The sequence below is a fragment of the Coloeus monedula genome (genome assembly GCF_965178545.1).
Source record: "Coloeus monedula genome assembly, chromosome: 17".
Taxonomy (NCBI): Eukaryota; Metazoa; Chordata; class Aves; order Passeriformes; family Corvidae; genus Coloeus; species Coloeus monedula.
Window position 1 is genome coordinate 16596124 of NC_138797.1, and position 18026 is coordinate 16614149.

The 18026-nt window shown below is 36.4% G+C and overlaps 1 protein-coding gene across 13 annotated transcripts in view; it reads right to left on the reverse strand.

The window, feature by feature from the left end:
* NCOA3 (nuclear receptor coactivator 3) overlaps positions 1-18026 on the reverse strand; it is a 70148-nt gene that overhangs the window by 5617 nt on the left and 46505 nt on the right. For 9 of the 13 annotated variants that reach the window (XM_082292840.1, XM_082292838.1, XM_082292841.1 and 6 more), the window contains 13 exons: positions 17377-17524; positions 16101-16489; positions 14971-15848; positions 13249-13384; positions 11946-12134; positions 11217-11456; positions 9699-9825; positions 8821-8992; positions 7766-8062; positions 6146-6250; positions 5533-5755; positions 5134-5308; positions 340-4574 (listed from right to left, as the gene is read on the reverse strand). In XM_082292840.1, the coding sequence (XP_082148966.1) occupies positions 4394-4574; positions 5134-5308; positions 5533-5755; positions 6146-6250; positions 7766-8062; positions 8821-8992; positions 9699-9825; positions 11217-11456; positions 11946-12134; positions 13249-13384; positions 14971-15848; positions 16101-16489; positions 17377-17524 (3260 nt within the window). In that variant the 3' untranslated portion in view covers positions 340-4393. Of the gene's footprint in view, positions 1-339; positions 4575-5133; positions 5309-5532; positions 5756-6145; positions 6251-7765; positions 8063-8820; positions 8993-9698; positions 9826-11216; positions 11457-11945; positions 12135-13248; positions 13385-14970; positions 15849-16100; positions 16490-17376; positions 17525-18026 lie in introns of those variants that run through there. The other 4 variants (XR_014226909.1, XM_082292843.1, XM_082292833.1 and 1 more) reach the window with 4 other exon arrangements.

The window sequence follows — 18026 nt, forward strand, 5'->3', positions numbered from 1 at the left end:
ACAAAGACACCACCTCTCATCCTTTCAGCTCTTCTAGAGACTGCTATTTAAGTTGAAAAAGATGTGAATTCTAGTCAGTGTCAGTGCTAAATGTGTGTCTCGTAAGTGAAAGGTCTCAGTTGTTATTCCCTCAGCTTTTACAGCCAACTTCGAAAAAATGTAAATCATTCTTTCCACAGTTTTCATCAGTGGTAGCAGGGAATTTTCTCAGTGATAGCAGGGAATTTACAGGATAATCAGCCTTAAAGTATTAGCTCATACAGTGTCACCAAGTTCTGATTTTAAATAAATCTTTATTTACATTATTATTAACATCCAAAACAAAAACCAGAAGGGCAGTAATACCTTACAACCAGCTTTTATAAATCAGTCCTCATGATTTTTCTGTTTTGCAAAATAAAGATACAGATATTTCAAGCAATACTTATAATGTAAACTAAACTTATATGCAATTCTCAGTACTGTATGCCTTCTCCTGAGAATTTTTTGAAATATTGCTCTCAGAATTACATAGTTTCACACTTGTTGTGTCATTCTGTCATCTGGTAGTCTGCACATAAATTCTAAAATAAAAGGTGTGCTAATTGGTGCAACATTTAAATAAGTTTTGTCTTGTGACAGAAACGTGGTCTGAATTTCTCACTTTGAAAGCAGTATTTTAGGCCAATAGAAAAAGTACAACTACCTACGGGTTTATTAAATGCATGGTGTCTGTGATCAAAAAAGTAACAGAGCCGTAGCAAAACAAAACTTGTTTATGCAGCAGTGATCAGAAGTTGCTGTACTAGTTAATTCATCTCTTACTGTTGAAAAATGTTACATGGGTTTTATTTTTAAAAAATTCAAAAAATCTACTGCTATAGGACCAAAGCAAAATTGATGGTGGTAGCTAAATGTCAACAGATTTCAAACTAGATATACTATTTAGTGCTGCCATGAAAGATGCCATTTTAAAATGCCTTTTTAAAGTGCCCCCTGCCCCTTCCTCAAGTTTAAACTAAAAATCTTTTAATTCAGAAAAAAAAGTAGGTACTGGAAAGCTCCAACATTCTAAACAGATGAGAAAAGGATGAGCCTTTATAGCGTCAGTCAGGTAGGTACCAATTATACATAGATGTATAAAGAGAATTACTAACATTTTAAAAAATTGCACTGCAAGATGTATATAGCAGTATATAGTCTAGAGCTCACCTAATGAAAGCAATCAGTGTTTGTAGTTTCCATCAATATAATGAACTACAAAATATAAATATTGTTCTACTCTGATTTGATATAAAAAGCAAGGGATTGTTGCCTTTCACCTTCAGTAAAAGCAGCACTTACTCAACAAATAGGTATGTTCCAAGAAATGAAAAGATAAAAGTTCCTTAGGCTTTTAAAAGTTTTGCATTTATAAACACACATTAACGGGACTGAAAATTTCAAATAAATGCTGTGATAATCTATATACTCAGAACTGAGGAGACAGGGTTGCATGAAATAGATCAATTGACTCTACATTCCCTTTGAAACACAGGTGGGTAGGTGCTAAGGATTAATTTTTTGAGACTATTTCTCTTAAAACTTACTTGTATTAAAATGGAAGATCACTGAATATTTTGAACAACAAAACCCCTCTTGCTAACAGTACCAAGAATAAGCAAAGAAGAACACAGATCAGGTTTTTTTGGTTTCTTTTACTCACTTGGGAGAAATCAGTTTTCCATTACACAATGAACAACAGAACAGAAGCACCACACATCTTAAACATTTCTGGATCATCCCTTATGAAGGTTTCACGGTTTAAGTCCTTGTAACTGCAAAAAGTGCAAAGGGATCTTCATTTCAAGCACCCAAAACAGAGGGGGAAAAAACCCCCATGCTATCAGCAAATAATATGTAACCAGACTTAAATACTGATATGAGAGAAATCTGCTTAGAAAATACATTCGTTACTATTAGAACAATCCAATGAGGTGTAGACATTTGGTTGAAGTGTGGCTTAATATCCTTAAAGATTTCTGGATGTGACTTAACAATAACTATTTTTCAACAGACAAACATTTTTGAAGAACATTAAGAGTTCATTAAAATTGACCAAGAAGACACAATCCAGCTTCATCAACTGAAAAGGCAACCTATTATAGACAGACATGAGCATTCTGACAAGTTGTAAGATCCTACAATGCAGAGCCTTTGTGTCATATTGCCTTAAGTAAAAAGAAATGTAACAGAAGTGCTCACAGGTGGAGAAAGTATTTAACAACCGGTCTTTTATTTTATAAAAAGCTGTATGTTAAAGATGTAAAAATAAATGAAGTGTTGAAGACCAAAGAAGAAAAATATGTGGGCAAAATCACCCAGATTCAAAGTCCTTAAATTTAATTAAAAATTCTATTTGGACCTCAACTACAGCGAGTTTCCAGAAATCAATTTTGTTAAATATTTAGCTTCACAAACTCTGCAAAAATGAGTTAGTGACCTACAAAAGTCATATATATAATACATTATTTTAAAGATCATATTTACAAAATTTATTCACAAAAAAGACTGCAAAATTCTGATTCTGACTGCAGTGTCTTGCCTTGAGTTTTCTTAAGTTATTTAAAAAAAAAAAGGTGAAAGATTATTGCTCTGATTTCCATACACAGAAAGCATTACATTATGCAGTCTTTTCAAATAATTCTTGAGATTGTGTTTGAGAAGGAACATGAGTACACCCCACCTTCATATTAAGTCCTTATCAAAGATATTGCATTAATCCATTATATAGTCTTCTATAAAGTGCACTCAGCTGCACAGCAATATGTAAATATTAGTCACAATTGTGTTTAAATAATTTAAATCGTTTATCCTCTCTTTTTAACCCTTGGCTTCAATGGACAGGATTTTGGACTAGCATGTGCCAATTAATTTTGCAGTGCTACTTTGCTTGGGAAATCCCTGACTCTTGGGGTAAGAGACTAAAAGCAGCATTTATATTCAGGAATTCATATAAAAGAGTCAAGGCTAAGAACTACATTCTCTGTCAGATATTGTTATTAGAGAAATCAGGAAATTCTTACCACTGTGACTTCTCCAGGCACTTTTGTCTGCCTGTAGTTAAAGGGCTTTGGATAGCTACAGTAAACAGATAAGGTATACCAGGAGTCTACCCATCAACTCTATTAAAATGCCATTACCAAATTCACATATCTAGAGGAAGAGCACCAAAAATACTAAGCTTTTTTTGTGCCCCACATTATACAGTAATACAGAGACTGCTTCTACTAAAATGTATTTTTGTTCAGTAGGGTTTTTTGGTTTGTTTTCCTCTGGATGAGAAAATTTATCACTGGTTTCTGTAAGCCCAGTATGAGTTGCCATGAAGAATGTGTCACTTTCCTTTCTAACACTAGTGCATTTAGCCATTCTTGTTTGAAGATGTGGTTCTAGATGTCAGCAGTATTTCTGTTAAAGAAAAGATACTTTCATCAGAGAAGACATGTTTGCTGAAAAAAAGTGGTCCATGTACTGCATTTGGAAGAGGAAACTACTGACAGTCAATGCCTAGAAGCAGAAGAATAGCGTTTTAGTGCTCCACTTTGTAAATAATTTCTAGAAAAGAAATGCTGTCCTTGGATTTCATAAACATACTATTTGGGTATCTTTATGTCATGTAGATTTGGAAAATCTGACATTTCACCTTTATATTCTCCTCTTTATAAAAGGCATTTGTTGTATCAAAGTCCTCCAAAACTTTACTAATGCCCAGAAGTCCTCAGATTATTCTGACTGCTTCCTCAGGTATGCTGGACAAAATTTCATGAGATACTTTTTACTTGAATAGACTTAGCTTATGTCAGTATTATGTTGCTCATGCCTAGGTATTTTGTGGAAAAATTGTAGCAAAAGTGTATTTTGTATTTCAGCTTTCTTTTCAGTGCCTGTTATAAGCACACTTTCACCTTAAATGAGGGGGCTAAATTTTCCATAGTTTCTGGCTATGCATACACAAGTTATTCTAAGGTATTGTAAGGGCAAGTATCATTACCTGCATCTGCCAGGATACCACACTATCAGGATTCTTAGCCTGACTTGTAAGAGCTGTTATGTATAATTTTCAAGATCTGCTGACGATGCATTTCTCAATGCCCATGGGGTTTTTTCCTGGGGTTTCTCCAGGTTCAGAAGTATTTCAATCCTTTGTGCAGTTTAAGGCTTGATCCTACCCATGATACTTCAAAGAAGTCAACAGCTAATCATGCCATACAGCTTGGGTTCATTGTGAATTTGGTTACATATCCTCAAAAATAAAGTATCTCTTTGGACATAAAATTAATAGGCCCACAGATGCAAATATAAACAGGATAACTGAGAGCAGGATTGTGCCAGAGGAATGGATGTAATCAGACTGTACTCAATGGAAAAAGAGTCAGCAAATCTTTTTCATCAGTCTTGATGTACAACTTACCTGGTCTGGACCCATAGGCATTCCTGACATAGGCATGGTATTAATACTCATCTGTCCAATATGGCCACTGCTGCCATTCATGTGCATCATACTGTACGCTGCTGGATTACCTTGATGGCTGAACTGCTGCTGGGGAAAAGAACTGAAGTACAAAAGGACAAATAAAATTACCTTCCAAGAAGTTTACACACTGATGTATTGCCTTCCCTGCACCAGCTGTCAACACATGAAAGATAAAACTATTTTTATATTTACCTGTTTTTAGCTAGTATCTGTTTAACATGGAAACTTCCTTCCCAAAAGGAATTTGAGTCTTTAGAAATGCACAGTTGTATGTGTATGCCTAATGTAACCTTTTGGAGGCTAGTATTAGGGCTGTATCATCCACTGTAATACTATGTGAACTTTTGTATTTCCCCACCCCCTCCTCCAAGTTATTTTTTCAATATTTAAAGACTGAATGTTCCATCTGGTTACAAAGATTGTAGAGGTCCAGTATGAATCATTGGAGCTAAGCATAAAATACACTTAATCACTCTATTTCCCAAACCAGAGCAGGATGAAGGACAATACAGACACTAGAGAGGTGGTTATTTTTTCCTCTTGTAAATCCTTTTCCTACTACATGCTATTTAACATAGTTTCTACTTCCAGCAAAATGAAAGACTTTTTGAGAAACAGGTTGTAATTGTGAAGTTCACCTGTTTCTGGGCATGCTTCCTGAGGGCCAGCCCTTCATCTCTGAGGACTGGTACATTGTTGCTGACTGAGGATGCTGCAACATAGGGTTCTGGGAGGGTCCAATTCTTGATGATATCATTGGATTGGGAGGGCTTGATACTCTACTAAATGCAGGATCAGGTTGTTGGCTTATTCCTTAAAATAAAACAAAGGAGACAGATACAACATACTTCAGTTAGCATCACCTAGTACTTCTAGTTTATCTTCTTGCAGTGATTGGAAGGGGAAAAGTCATCCTTTTTTGCAGCAGTATTTTCAATTTCTCAGAATGACTGGTATTTAGGTAGTTTGGATTAATTAAAAAATGGAAAAGAAAACCAGACAAATAAAAAAGAAACCAACCATGTTAGTACTAGTACCATAATTAGGTGGATAGGGGAATTGCTGTGAAGGAACTTGAGCCATTGGAGGGCCTGTCAAAGCACTATCCATGCTTCCTGAGGCAGTCACATTTGGTGGTGGACTGAAGGCCTGAGGTTGCTGTTGCTGCTGCATCATCATTGCCATCCTCTGTTGTCTAAAATGGTGACTTATTAGCTCCCTGTTACGCTGAGCCACCATTTGAGCATTAAGAAAACCTTGCTATCCCCCAAAGAGAAGAAAAATCATATTAGAAGATGTTTTTACAAATAAAATCATGTCACAGTCAAACTAATTTCTAAGACCCAGCAAGTTAAGGAAAAACCCCAGCCAGTACAAAAGAAATCATCAAAATATTGAGACAAAAGTTTTCATTAAATTGTCATTAATGCTAAACAAATGATAATGATATTTTACATGGAAAAACTATTGGCATACTGAATTGACAGTATAACCTAATGAACAAATCCCCCTGCAATCTCAGGAATAAGGGAGGTAAAAAAACCCCCTTTTTTTTAAATTATGCAGAGGAACAAAACCAAGGAGGAATGCTATAAAACGATGAAAGAAGGTTGGAATTCTAAATAGATGGCTACTGTAATAATTATTTACCTGGGATCCCACCTGTGGCTGCATAACTGGTCTCATCACTGAGTTAGTACCACTTACTGGATTTTCCATTTTTATTTCAAGCGTTTGACGGGTCTGATTCATGAACTTGGAAAAAGACATTTTAGCACTATTAGCTTGAAAATAACAGCATCTGAACCAAGTAATGGCAACTCCTGCAAAACCACTCTTTACAGACCTCTTGAATCCATAAAGTGCAATGGCTAATTTTTGCCTTGTCTAATGTACCTGAAGAACCAAACTATTTGTTTAAGCAGCTCAAACACACACAAACCCCACCCCACCCCCCCCTCCTTCAAACAGTGCAGCATTAACTGTCCTTGGTTTTTTATTTCCCTTGAAATTAGCATTCTTCAAGAATAAAGAGCAGACTATCTGTTTCAAACAGTTGTGTCACAGAAAACCGAGAGAGAACACAGTATTTCCTAACATTGCCATTCCACGTGTGGAGAGGAAAGGGTTGAAAAATGGAAGATTGTCGAGGAGAGAGAAAAGCTGTTTTTAGAATCATTTTCTCTCAAAGACCAATGATGCATTTGGGGGATGTTAGAAAATACTCTGGCTGAGAAAATTCACGCTAATGTTTACTCTGAGATGTTGTCTGTCTAAGGAAAAGAAATGGAATTTTCTCACAAAAGATAGCAGGACGTTGTAAAGACTTTTAAAAGCCTTTCCCATAGACTTGGGCCTCTTTGTAAAGGTGGGGGAAGGGAGATAAGAGGGTTTGGAGATGTAAAACTACAGCCTGGCAAAGGACTGTGCATGCTCCAGGCCCTTTTGATATGTAATGCAGGGCTCAAGCCTGGGTGCTTTTTGCCCCTGCTAAAATGAGCTTAGCAGTTTATGTGTATCTGTGTTTTTGGAATCCAAGATGATGGAATAAACCTACTCTTTGCACTTCAGCTCTGTGTTGTTGTTGTCTTGGTGTTACCTGCATGTATTCTGTTCACACACCATGTCATACAGCAGTAGTTCAGTTTTCCAAGTTTTATTTGTACGCTGTATTTAATACCAAGCCTGCATTTTCACGTGAGGAATTCAATGCTGAAATCATGCACCAATTTTTTAAGCAGCTTCTTCAACCTAGTGTTAAGATCTATGTGGCTGTATCTGTTCTCTCACCTTTCATCCAAAGAAAGTACCTAAAGTCACATCAAATCATGAAATGGAAAGCAAACCCATATATCGATAAACCCAAATGATTAGTTAGAAAATACAGCAAGAAAGAAGTAACACCTGATTTACAGAAGAAATACAGCTCTCATTTAATGCTATCTGTGAGGTTCCGAGAACATACTAATCTTAAAATGGATAAAGAGTTACATTGTACAAAAGCACTGTTTTAACTAGCAATCGTTTTGTGTGCTGCAGGAACCAATCTAACCTGTAGCTGATAAAGGAGAAACACTTGTCTTAATAAATGTTCTTCCACTCCTACAGCCATCAGGCATTCAATGAGAAGCACTGTCGAAATGAAAGATCCACCCTCTCAATCACCTGTTGTGATCTCCATTGTTATATATGTGAAGCAACACAATTCCGTGTGCAAGTGATTCAATTCTGAAACATGGAGGAAATGTAAATGTAGGAGCAAAAAATTACCTGCTGTCCCTGGAGCCTCTGCTGGAGCTGCATGCGTAGCTGCTTTGGTGTGTTGGTTCGAGGTCTCATCACATTTCCTCGGGGATGCATACTTTGCATAGGAAAATTGCTCGGTTGGCTCATCTGATTCATCACTGAATTAAAAGACGGCTGTTGTCCCTGGACATTACTGAAACTTCCTGGCATTGCTGTCCCTTGCCCTTGGTAGGGTTGACCATATAACAAAGGCTTCTGGTCAATCATAACTGAAGATTCCTGACCTTGAAATGAATCTTGTTTGGGTTCCAAAGTTTGTCCCTTCAACAGATACAAAAGTGCTTTCACTAGCAGTATATATAGAACTCCTAAAGAAGCAATAAAATTAACACAGCATAATACACCAGTCAGCAATTTTTTGGATAGAACATAACATGGACAGCTACTGTTAGTTCTGTCTCCAGACTAATGAAATAGTAAAAGTGATTAATAATAATTCTTTTTAAAATCAATTTTGCTGCACACTGCATACACAGGCAGACCAGTGTCACTATTCAAGCCCCTCTGCATTTTATGATGCTATTTGTACAAATGATAGTGTCATTTTGTGGTTCTTAGCAAGTTCCAAATTACTCACAGAAATTCTTTTTCATATTTGCTAGCCATGCAAATTCGAGCTGCAACCGAAGGAGATACACATCACTGCCAGTCAAATAATTCACAACCTAAGCTCAGCTGACAACAGGCTACTAAAGAAACCCAACACAATTCTCAGCTTATAGATTTATAATGAATTACACCCAAAACCCCACCTTTATATACCAAGGCATGATATAATAAACTTCTGTAAGAATATGCCATTTTATATTTCTTGTAATGCACAAGAAATTTAATCCATACTGAGCTTCTCCATTGAAAATCACTAGTCAATGTAGAGGTTTCCAAAAGCAACTGTATGAAAATGAAGATGAGGATGTGAGGAGATGAACTAAATGAGGAGGCCCTCTTCACTTTCTTTTCAAGTAACAAAACAATATTGGTCTTTGGAAAATAAATGGCTAAAATATCTGTTTACTTACTTGGTTTACAAGATCAGGAATTCCTAATGCTCTGTCAATTTCTTCCAGACCTGTGACATCTGTATTACTCAGTAGTGTGTGCAGCTGATCCAGAAGCGCCCTTTCATCATTCTGACCTTCCATATTTGGTGCCGAACATAAGAGATCATCCAAAGAGCTTCTAACTAATTGTCTATAAATAAAAAAAAGATTAAAATCATAGAATCTATAAGGTTAGAAAAGACCTCCAAGAACACTGAGACCAGCCTTTGACTGAATACCACCTTGCCAACTACACTATAGCACTAAGTGCAACATATAGTCGTTTCTTGAACACTTTAGGAATGGTGTCTCCACCACCTGCCTGGGCAGCCCATTCCAATGCCTGACCACTCTTTCAGTGAAGAAATTCATTACAACCATTACAATAAAAACCACAGTTTTATATAGTATATTGAGCTGGGTATGATTAAGTACTATCATCACCCAGATGACTGAAGTAAGACTTAACAACTTAAGTCCCAAATTTATGTCCTAAAATGTCCAGTCACCTTCCATGCATCCATGAACATACATAAATTCTGTTTTCTCCTAGCTTCTGCCATGTGCCACAGAGATACGATTTCGGAGTTTCCCATCTCTTTTTTCTGTGCCTCCCAACTCAAGGACTGATAGATTTTGTTAACAATGCCTTTTATGGAGCTGGGTTAAAAGATATCCAGTGTCGGATCAGCAGCAGAAATGGAAACATGTCTGAAACACTCCATAAATGGAATTCTGACTCCAATTTGTTATCCCCACTGTGTATGCTACACAGTTTTATTTCCAGGTCTTACATTCTTCTGACAGACAGCAAACAGTTGTATTCAGAATTACCTTAAAACCTTCCCCAATTCTACCTGCTTTGTGAACCCCGTGATGCTTGCTCCATGGACATCATATTGTCAGGCCACAATCCAGGTTGGTTAGAAGGTCCAGGCTGTCCATATGGATTCCCTCCCATGTCAATGTTTATCTCATTTGGCCCTGCAAGGTAAAACATTTGTGTATTTTTTAAAAACCGAAGGTCTCCGCTTGCTCTCCTAGTGTTCACATTAGGATGATCACACAAATTGTCAAGCAGCTTCTTGAGCTTTCCATTATCATGTTTTACAGTGTATACACAAAAACTCACAATTAAGATAATTTCACAAGTATAACAGACAACAGATTTAAATATGGCAGACCGTGATCTAGACCTGCTACGCTGTTACAGCAGAATTGCTATTTCTATTCCTTTAGCCTCTAAATAGGAGCATGATAGACATAGCACTTTACATGAAAAAAAAACTCAACAAAAATTCTGGACAATGATATCTGGGTACCAGCAAATATACACTGTCATAGTGACATCAAAATTTGTCATTTTAAATTCCAATACAGAGTGGAAATCAAAAGAAACACACACTACATAACATTTTGGTCTTTGGGAGTACTTTCTTCCCTCTACCTGTCCAGGGACATACAGCAATACAAAGGAGAGTTTATGTCATTCCATTATTTCCCAGTATCTGTGTGAATCACCTAGCAACAATAATTTCTAGGAAGCTAAGCTGAAAAATTCTGACTCAGTCAGGACTGCACAAATTTCTTCCACATTTAAACTTATACCCATTTGTTGCATTGAAATAGTAAGTCTGTTTAAGAGAACTGGTAACAGTCCTGGTAGCTTTCCATGATAAGAAAGGAATGCTGTCTAATTAAGCTGGTTTGGGGCATACTGCTACTGGCATAGTAGACTGGACAATTTCAGCTCTAGACTAAACCTTTGTTAAAGATATAGAACAGGAAAAACCCACAGGCTTTAAGACTGTTCATATTTTAGATATACAGCTTATTTTCTCTCGTGCACACATGAATACTTTGAAGAGAAACAGAATTGCAACGTGGTTTTATATGAAATTTGGCTACTCCATGTGAAAAGAATTTTGAAATGCTTGAGAGAAAAATTTCAAAAGATACTGATTACCAAGAAGTTAACAGAAAAAAAAAAAAAAAGGCATCTATATCAAGTAGGATGAATTAAATTAATCACAATACTAGTATCTTCACATATGGAATCACAGATGCTATTTAGCTCCTGGAATTTAGCAAAGAAGTACTGCACTAAATAAATACACAGAAATTACTCCCCCCAAATCTCGGGATCCAGAACAAATTATCTGCATATGAGACATACAGCACCAGAAGAAAACAAGACCACCACCAAAAAGTCATAAAATGTCACAGTCAGGGAACAATACGAGAGTCTCTACCTCAAAAAGCCTTTCAACGAAAATCTAGCATTTTACCAAAACTGCAAAGATTCTTATGATGAATGCTTACCAAGAAACCAATGAGATAGTGCTATGTAGGACAATAAGAAGTTAAGAACTTACTCATGTGGTGAATCATTTGCTGTTGCAGCATTGGCCTAGTACCAGGTATGCTGTTAGAGCGAACAGGCAACCCAGACATAGAGCCACCCTCTGGGGGCCTGGGAAGGGTTGTACTAAATTCAGGTCCTGGTCTCAACATGGAAGCAGAACTTGCAGATTCCAATCTGTTCACCTTGGAGTTTGGCAAACCCCAGTCTCCTGACTGATGCTGATTCATCACATTTCTGTTGGGAGTGCTTGCTACAATGAAGAGCAGAAAACACAACAATTCATTACCTGGAGTACATGATATGTTTTGGTTTTAGAATTTTTTGCTATTTCACCAAGTGCACCTGCTAATGTCAGAGCAATTCACTGAAGTCTTACAAAAGCAACTAGAGCTCACCATGCCAAGTTCTAAATCATACAAAAACGATATGAGTCTAAATGTATGTAAAGTTCATAATGACCGGCTTCCACTGTGAACTGTTCTTGCTTCTATATATCAAAATAGTAAAAAATAATTTAACTACTTGAAGTTAAGTACTGGTAATGACACACAGACAGTAAACAGCTATGTTCTTATAGTTTTAGCTAAGATAATAATTCACAAGTGTTAATGATGGTAAAATTATAAGTCATTAATGTTAAAATTTCTTCTAACAGAAATTTGTATTTTAATCTTGCAATTTTTTGTACATAAAAGCCTTTTCCTTTACAATGAGAGCTGTTTGTACACAACCAACAAACCCAGATTTGCTCCAAAATTTTCTTGGTTTTCAATCATTCTTGGACTTCCACCCATCAGGTTTTGTTTTTGTAACATGGAGAACGCATTGACATTCCTCACTGAAGCACCTGAGCCCACAGGGCTGTCTAAAGACAAGGCTCTGTTAAAAGGTGGGCGAGTAGTCTGCACAGACTGGGGATTCTTCACACCTGTTAAAGAATTAAAAGATGCATGCAACTGTACATTTTAAATAAAATATGCTATTAATGACTTAAATAAATTAGTCTCATCTATTTATGAGCTCATATACTTGATCTTAAGCAAGCCAGGAATAGTTATGTTGCTTATGTTCTCACTACAAAAATTCCCATTTTGAACACATAGTTAAGACCTTTTGCAGAAAAAGTCCAAGGCCGTTCCCTTTGGCCCTAGACAGAAAGAGAGTTCATTTTAATTTCAGTTCTGTAATGAACTTAGTAAAACAGACTTCTTGATATATCTAAGTGGACTGTCCAGACTTTGGTTAACTCTCACATGGAGGTAGAAACAAATGGTTCTGTTTGGAACAGCTGGAATCCAGACATGGTGTTCTGAGCACAGTGTCCTACATGGACAATTAACCCACAAGTCACTGTGCTTCACAGCCAATAGTGTCAGTGGCCTTACGTGTTCTTGTACCTGGTTTTATATTTTTCATTATCCATGTTTCACCTCCTTCGGTTATCTCAGCAATCCATTGCCCTATATAATCAAGAGATGACCAGTGTCATGAAGGGAAGCAACAACTGCCATGATGCTGGTCTATTAGCTAGGTTATCCTCCCCTCCTACTCAGCTTCCTGCTAAGGAAGGGAATTCCTTCTGATGTCAAGGAGGAGTAACGATTAGAATTTACTGGCCACAGGATGTTTTCACATAGAATAAGAAAGAAATTAAAAGCTTGTCACCAATTCCATATTACATCCTTAGTCATCAGTAAAGGATAAAAATTCTCAATTTTAATTTACAATTCACAAAACATCTTTCCCGATGACTTGTCTCTGAGAAATCTATGAACCCATATAAGATGAACCCAGAATAAACCACAAAACAAGGAACTGAATGCTACTCGTGTATATAGAAGGTGAGTGCTCTCAAGACAGCCAATAGTGTATATAATAGCCTATGAAAGCCATATATAATTAGCCATTTTGCATTACATTTGCCCTTGAAGAAATAGGAGATGAAGAAAGTGTTCTCTAAGGGTTTGAGAATGCATTATGTTAACATCGGGTAAGAAGAAAACCCTAACTTTAAAACCCAAGTGGTAGATTTAATTCCTTACCCAGTAGGGCATTTCCTTGAAATAATGCTTGCTTTGTTCCAAGGTTATTTCCATTTGCAGACATAGCATTATTGTAAAACTCTGAACTAGTAAGATCACCTAGAATTGCATCCAAATTCTCCAAGTCTCCATTCTTCTGAAAATGATGCAGTAAAATACCAAGGTTATTTACTCTCATATGGCTATACTTCACTTTTTACTTAGCTCCTTGCTAATCTTAGAATATATAACTGGGAGACAAATGATTTAATTCACTGACACTATCTTGAGCTATCTTTTAACTTCCAAAGAACTTCAAATATCATTTAGATACATTTTTTTAGAGTATTTTGCTGGGGTAGTTCTGAGAATTAGCAGAAACTGGAGGTACACATAACTAAAATGAAAAGTATTTCTGAATATAAACATTTAAATCATCACAAATTACAAAGACATATACACTAATGATGGTGAACAACACCAAGAATGTGTACCCTTAAGTGATAAACAACGTCTCCATCATACACAAAAAGCTACTAGTGAACACTGTAAGATATGAAAATTACCCACAAGGTTTTTCTGGTCAGCTGGAGGCCTAGCTTTCTGTAAAAGCTTGTTTTCAAATCAGATACAGTTTCAATAGACAAATAATTTATATATAGTGGATCCCTATCTTCACAAAAAAGTGCTTCTCTGAATACCTTAATTACATCTCAGCAGCAAGTATTGAAACTACATGTTGTGTAGTATTACAGAGTTGTTAGTGACTTTTCCGGTAAGTGGTATTCTAACAATGTTATAAGGTGTTTCATTTATAGTCACCCCTTAGCTAATATAAAAAAATTGTGCATAATTTTTTTTATATACACAGTTATTAATGATTTGGGAAATTCAAGGTCTAAGAAATGGACATATCTTCAGTAAACTCTGTCATACTGACCAGTACTGTTTACTTCGAAGCTCCAAATCTTAGGACTTAAATACAAAAATGTTATATATAGATTGTAATTTTAAGAACAGCTGTTCCTAACTAGTGTACTACTGGTTTCAGAATAGTTGTTCCATGGTGCTAGTCTTCTGTATCATGACATTTCTTGGAATTCCAGCTCTAGAATTTATTTATTTGTATTTATTTATTCAAATTATGTATACATTTATACATTTTAATAGGTATTTATTTGAATGCTGAATACAAATATAAGTATTTGAAGAACATATTCCCCCATTTAAGGAAAGAAAAAGACCACTAAAACCAATGAATGAACTAAACCAAATTATGGCTATTTCAAGTATTACACATTTTTGTGTACTGTTTATATTTTCAAAACGAAATCATGTTCTACGTTTTGCTCTTGTATTGCCAACTAATTACAGAGGCAGTTACAGCCCCATTTCCTAGTAAGCCATAAAACCAAACATGTGCTAAGATCTGATTTTAAGGAATAATTTGTAAATAGTACTTTAATTGTACCATAACTTAAAAACATTAGTCCAGGACTTCAGACTTGGTTATATACATATCCTGTAATTCTTTTTGTTTGTGCCTTTTCATTCACAATTAAACCTGAGTTTTTTGTTTGACATCATTTGCACAAAACTTTTAAAGAAGTGTTTACACATGCATACTGTAGAGTGTTCTATATTTAGTCATTCATGTAATGTATACATGATATGTATATATTTACATTCATGTAATAATAAAAGATTGGTTTGCTCACTGCCATCATTTTACATTACACGTACCTCCTCTGCTGGCTCCATTTTTATTTTCATCTCTTTTTCTTGACTTGAAGTAGGAATTGTAGAACTCGTGCATTGTCCCATCTTATTATCCACACCTTCTACTTTAGGCTTCAACTCTTTGGAAAGCGGATCTTTAACATCATCTTTATCTAGCAGATATCTGAGCAAAGCATTGTTTTCTTTCTTCTTTGGGCTCAGTTGTTCCTGTTTGACAGTGCCTTCTCCACATCCTGTGTTACTAGCATCATGATACGTGTCTTTACCAGTAGCTTCAGCTGTGATCTTGGCCACCTCTGCTGGAGAATTACCATTCTGCAACAACTTATGTAAAATCCTGTGCTTCTCTTGCAGGAGCGATCCATGCATGTTTGAGGAGGAAGATACCCCTCCAGATGTTGATGAGGAAACTCCTGAAGGACTGGTAACGCTGGCAGAAGATTCTTTACTATTTGTGTCTACAGGTGAGTTTGATGGTGTAGAATGTCCTCTTTCATCTGAGGAGCATGTGAGTAGCTGAAGGAGTTTTTTATGCCCTTTGCTCTCAGATGGTCCTCTCTGACTTTCAGATGCTTCCAGATTACCCTCTTTACTATCTTTTTCACTAAGGAGATCCCTGCTGTTTGACTGGCACATGGAACTTTCCACTTGGTTTTGTTCACAATACAAACCAGAAGGGCTTTTGGAGTCCTGGGTACTTGTTTTACTTTGCTGAGTTATGCTAATGTTTGGGGAATTATCCAGTTTTGGACCCGGCGAAGAAAGTGTTGATAAAAGGGAATTTCCAACACCCTCACTAATGGCTTGCAGAGCACTAAGAGAACTGCTAGAGAAAGTGTTGTTGCTAGTGTTGCTGGCAGATCCCATTGGCGAGTGCATACCTGTATCATACGACAGAGATCAAACTTATTAGATTACAGTACTGCCTGTATCTACTCTTCCTTTGGATTATGTATGACTGCCACACTGAGTTAATAATTTTAAAATACATATTTACCATGAAGTCATACTACATTCAAGTAACACATATAGAGTCATATAGAACGGTTAAAATGGATGAAAGATGGGATTCAGGTAAAAGTGAGAAAAGACAGCTTGGAAAAAAAAAGGAGTTTATAGCAAAAATAAAATACCTGTAACTGGAGAATACTGGTGTGAACTTATTTTTGGACTCCCTCGATTCCTAGGAGATACCATTATATTCTGTTGGCTGGAAGTTAAGCCAGAACTACCATGTGGTGGGCTACTTATATTTAACCCATAACTGTTATTCTGATAAGCAGAGGACTGCACTCCAGGTCCAGAGTTCACTGGCCCCATATTCCCAGGGCCTCCATATCGTGTGCTGGTGAGCTGACCCACTGCATTCGCATCTCCCATCCCATAGCTCCTGTTCTGCATTGGCATGGCTTGACCAGGTGACATGTTCAGAAGACCACCAACAGAATTTGTGTTTCCAGTCACAGGTGTTCTGATGTTTTGCCCAACAGAATTAGGATTTGGCTGATATCCGCTTTGTTCCCTGTAAATTCAACATCATCCCCATAAATGCAAGAAAATAAATTAAAACCTTATTTGGAATCATGTGCTACAAATACATTATTAAATAATTGCCCAAATATTTTTTGCAAAAAAGAGCAGTGAGAATCAAGCTTCCACAAAAGCAGAACTAAGCCATGACACTCATTTATTCATTACAGAAATGCTTGATCCTTTGGGGGCTTTGAGTCAGAAGCACATAATGGATCACTGCCCTCAAAAGGCTTTAATCGATGGTCAGATTATTAATCAGATTTACCAATTTAAAGATCCTCCTTTTTTTACCACCTTCCTGAGTTAATGTCTGACACCATTCTACTGTGCACATTAATGATATGTAACCCTGAAAAATCTCAGTTACTAATTTTTCAGCATCTGGAGGCACTCTAATGCCAGAGGGAGACAGATTCCCTCCAAAGTGACATTTCAATTATTCTTGCAAAGAACAAGAACAGGTCATAGGAAATGCTACTTAAGGTACATTTCAGTCATGGATTATGTATCTGAGAGGGTTTTGCTGTATTTTTAATCGGTCTGCAAAAGCATGTGACCGAGCATTTCTATTTTCAGTGTTTCATCAATGTTACCACAAAAGACTAATAAAAACATAGCACAGGCTTTGTGCAGGTACCGAGAAAAAAACCCCTCTTTTGACTGCGATTGTCCTTCTGCCACATAGTTAAACGGGACTCTGCTATGTTTACACATTTATTTGTGTGCTATGCAGCTCTGTTCCCCAAGTTATTCCCCATCTGAGTTTTAATCAGGTAAAATATTTTACTATGCTATTTTTCTCAGGTTATCTTCAAGGTCAGATGCATGTTTAAAAACTGTAACACTTAAATTATAAACAGATACTACTAATTTCACCTTTGAAGGAAGTGGGTAGAGACAAATCCATGGCGGTCATTAGTTACAGGATTTCGAAACAGTTTACTCTTTGTTTGTGCTGTCACTATCGTACCATCCGCTAAAGAAAACCGATACAATGGGGTTTCAGCATGACCTTGTGTATAAGCTGTAAAGGGAATATACAAATACAGTTAATATTTAAAATCCCAAGAATTATTAATATGAATCATAAGATATTTTTGACACAATGCCCTTCATTTGCTAAAGATTAAAAAAACCCCAAAAAGCCATAAAACTTTAAAAATAAATAAATGAATAAATAAAATAAGGAAAAGGCATCAACACAACCGTTACCACTTTCAGAGTGGTCCTTTAACAAAGGAAAGGGTGAATTAAAACAAAGTCAAACTAACATTAACCAAAAATAACAAGCTAATGATAATTAAAGATGACATATCACCACAGAAATATAACTGTCTCTTGTAATTGCTGTATCCATCTATGGAAAAACAGCTTCCTTGAGGTCCCCAGATCATGTATCTGACATTTTCCATGAAAATTTCCAAAACAAACATGCTGAAAAACAAAACAACTTCCAGCAGAATTCCTCGTTCTCAAGAGATCATCCTCCTTCAGTTTGTAAATGAATCATGGTAATTAACAAAAAA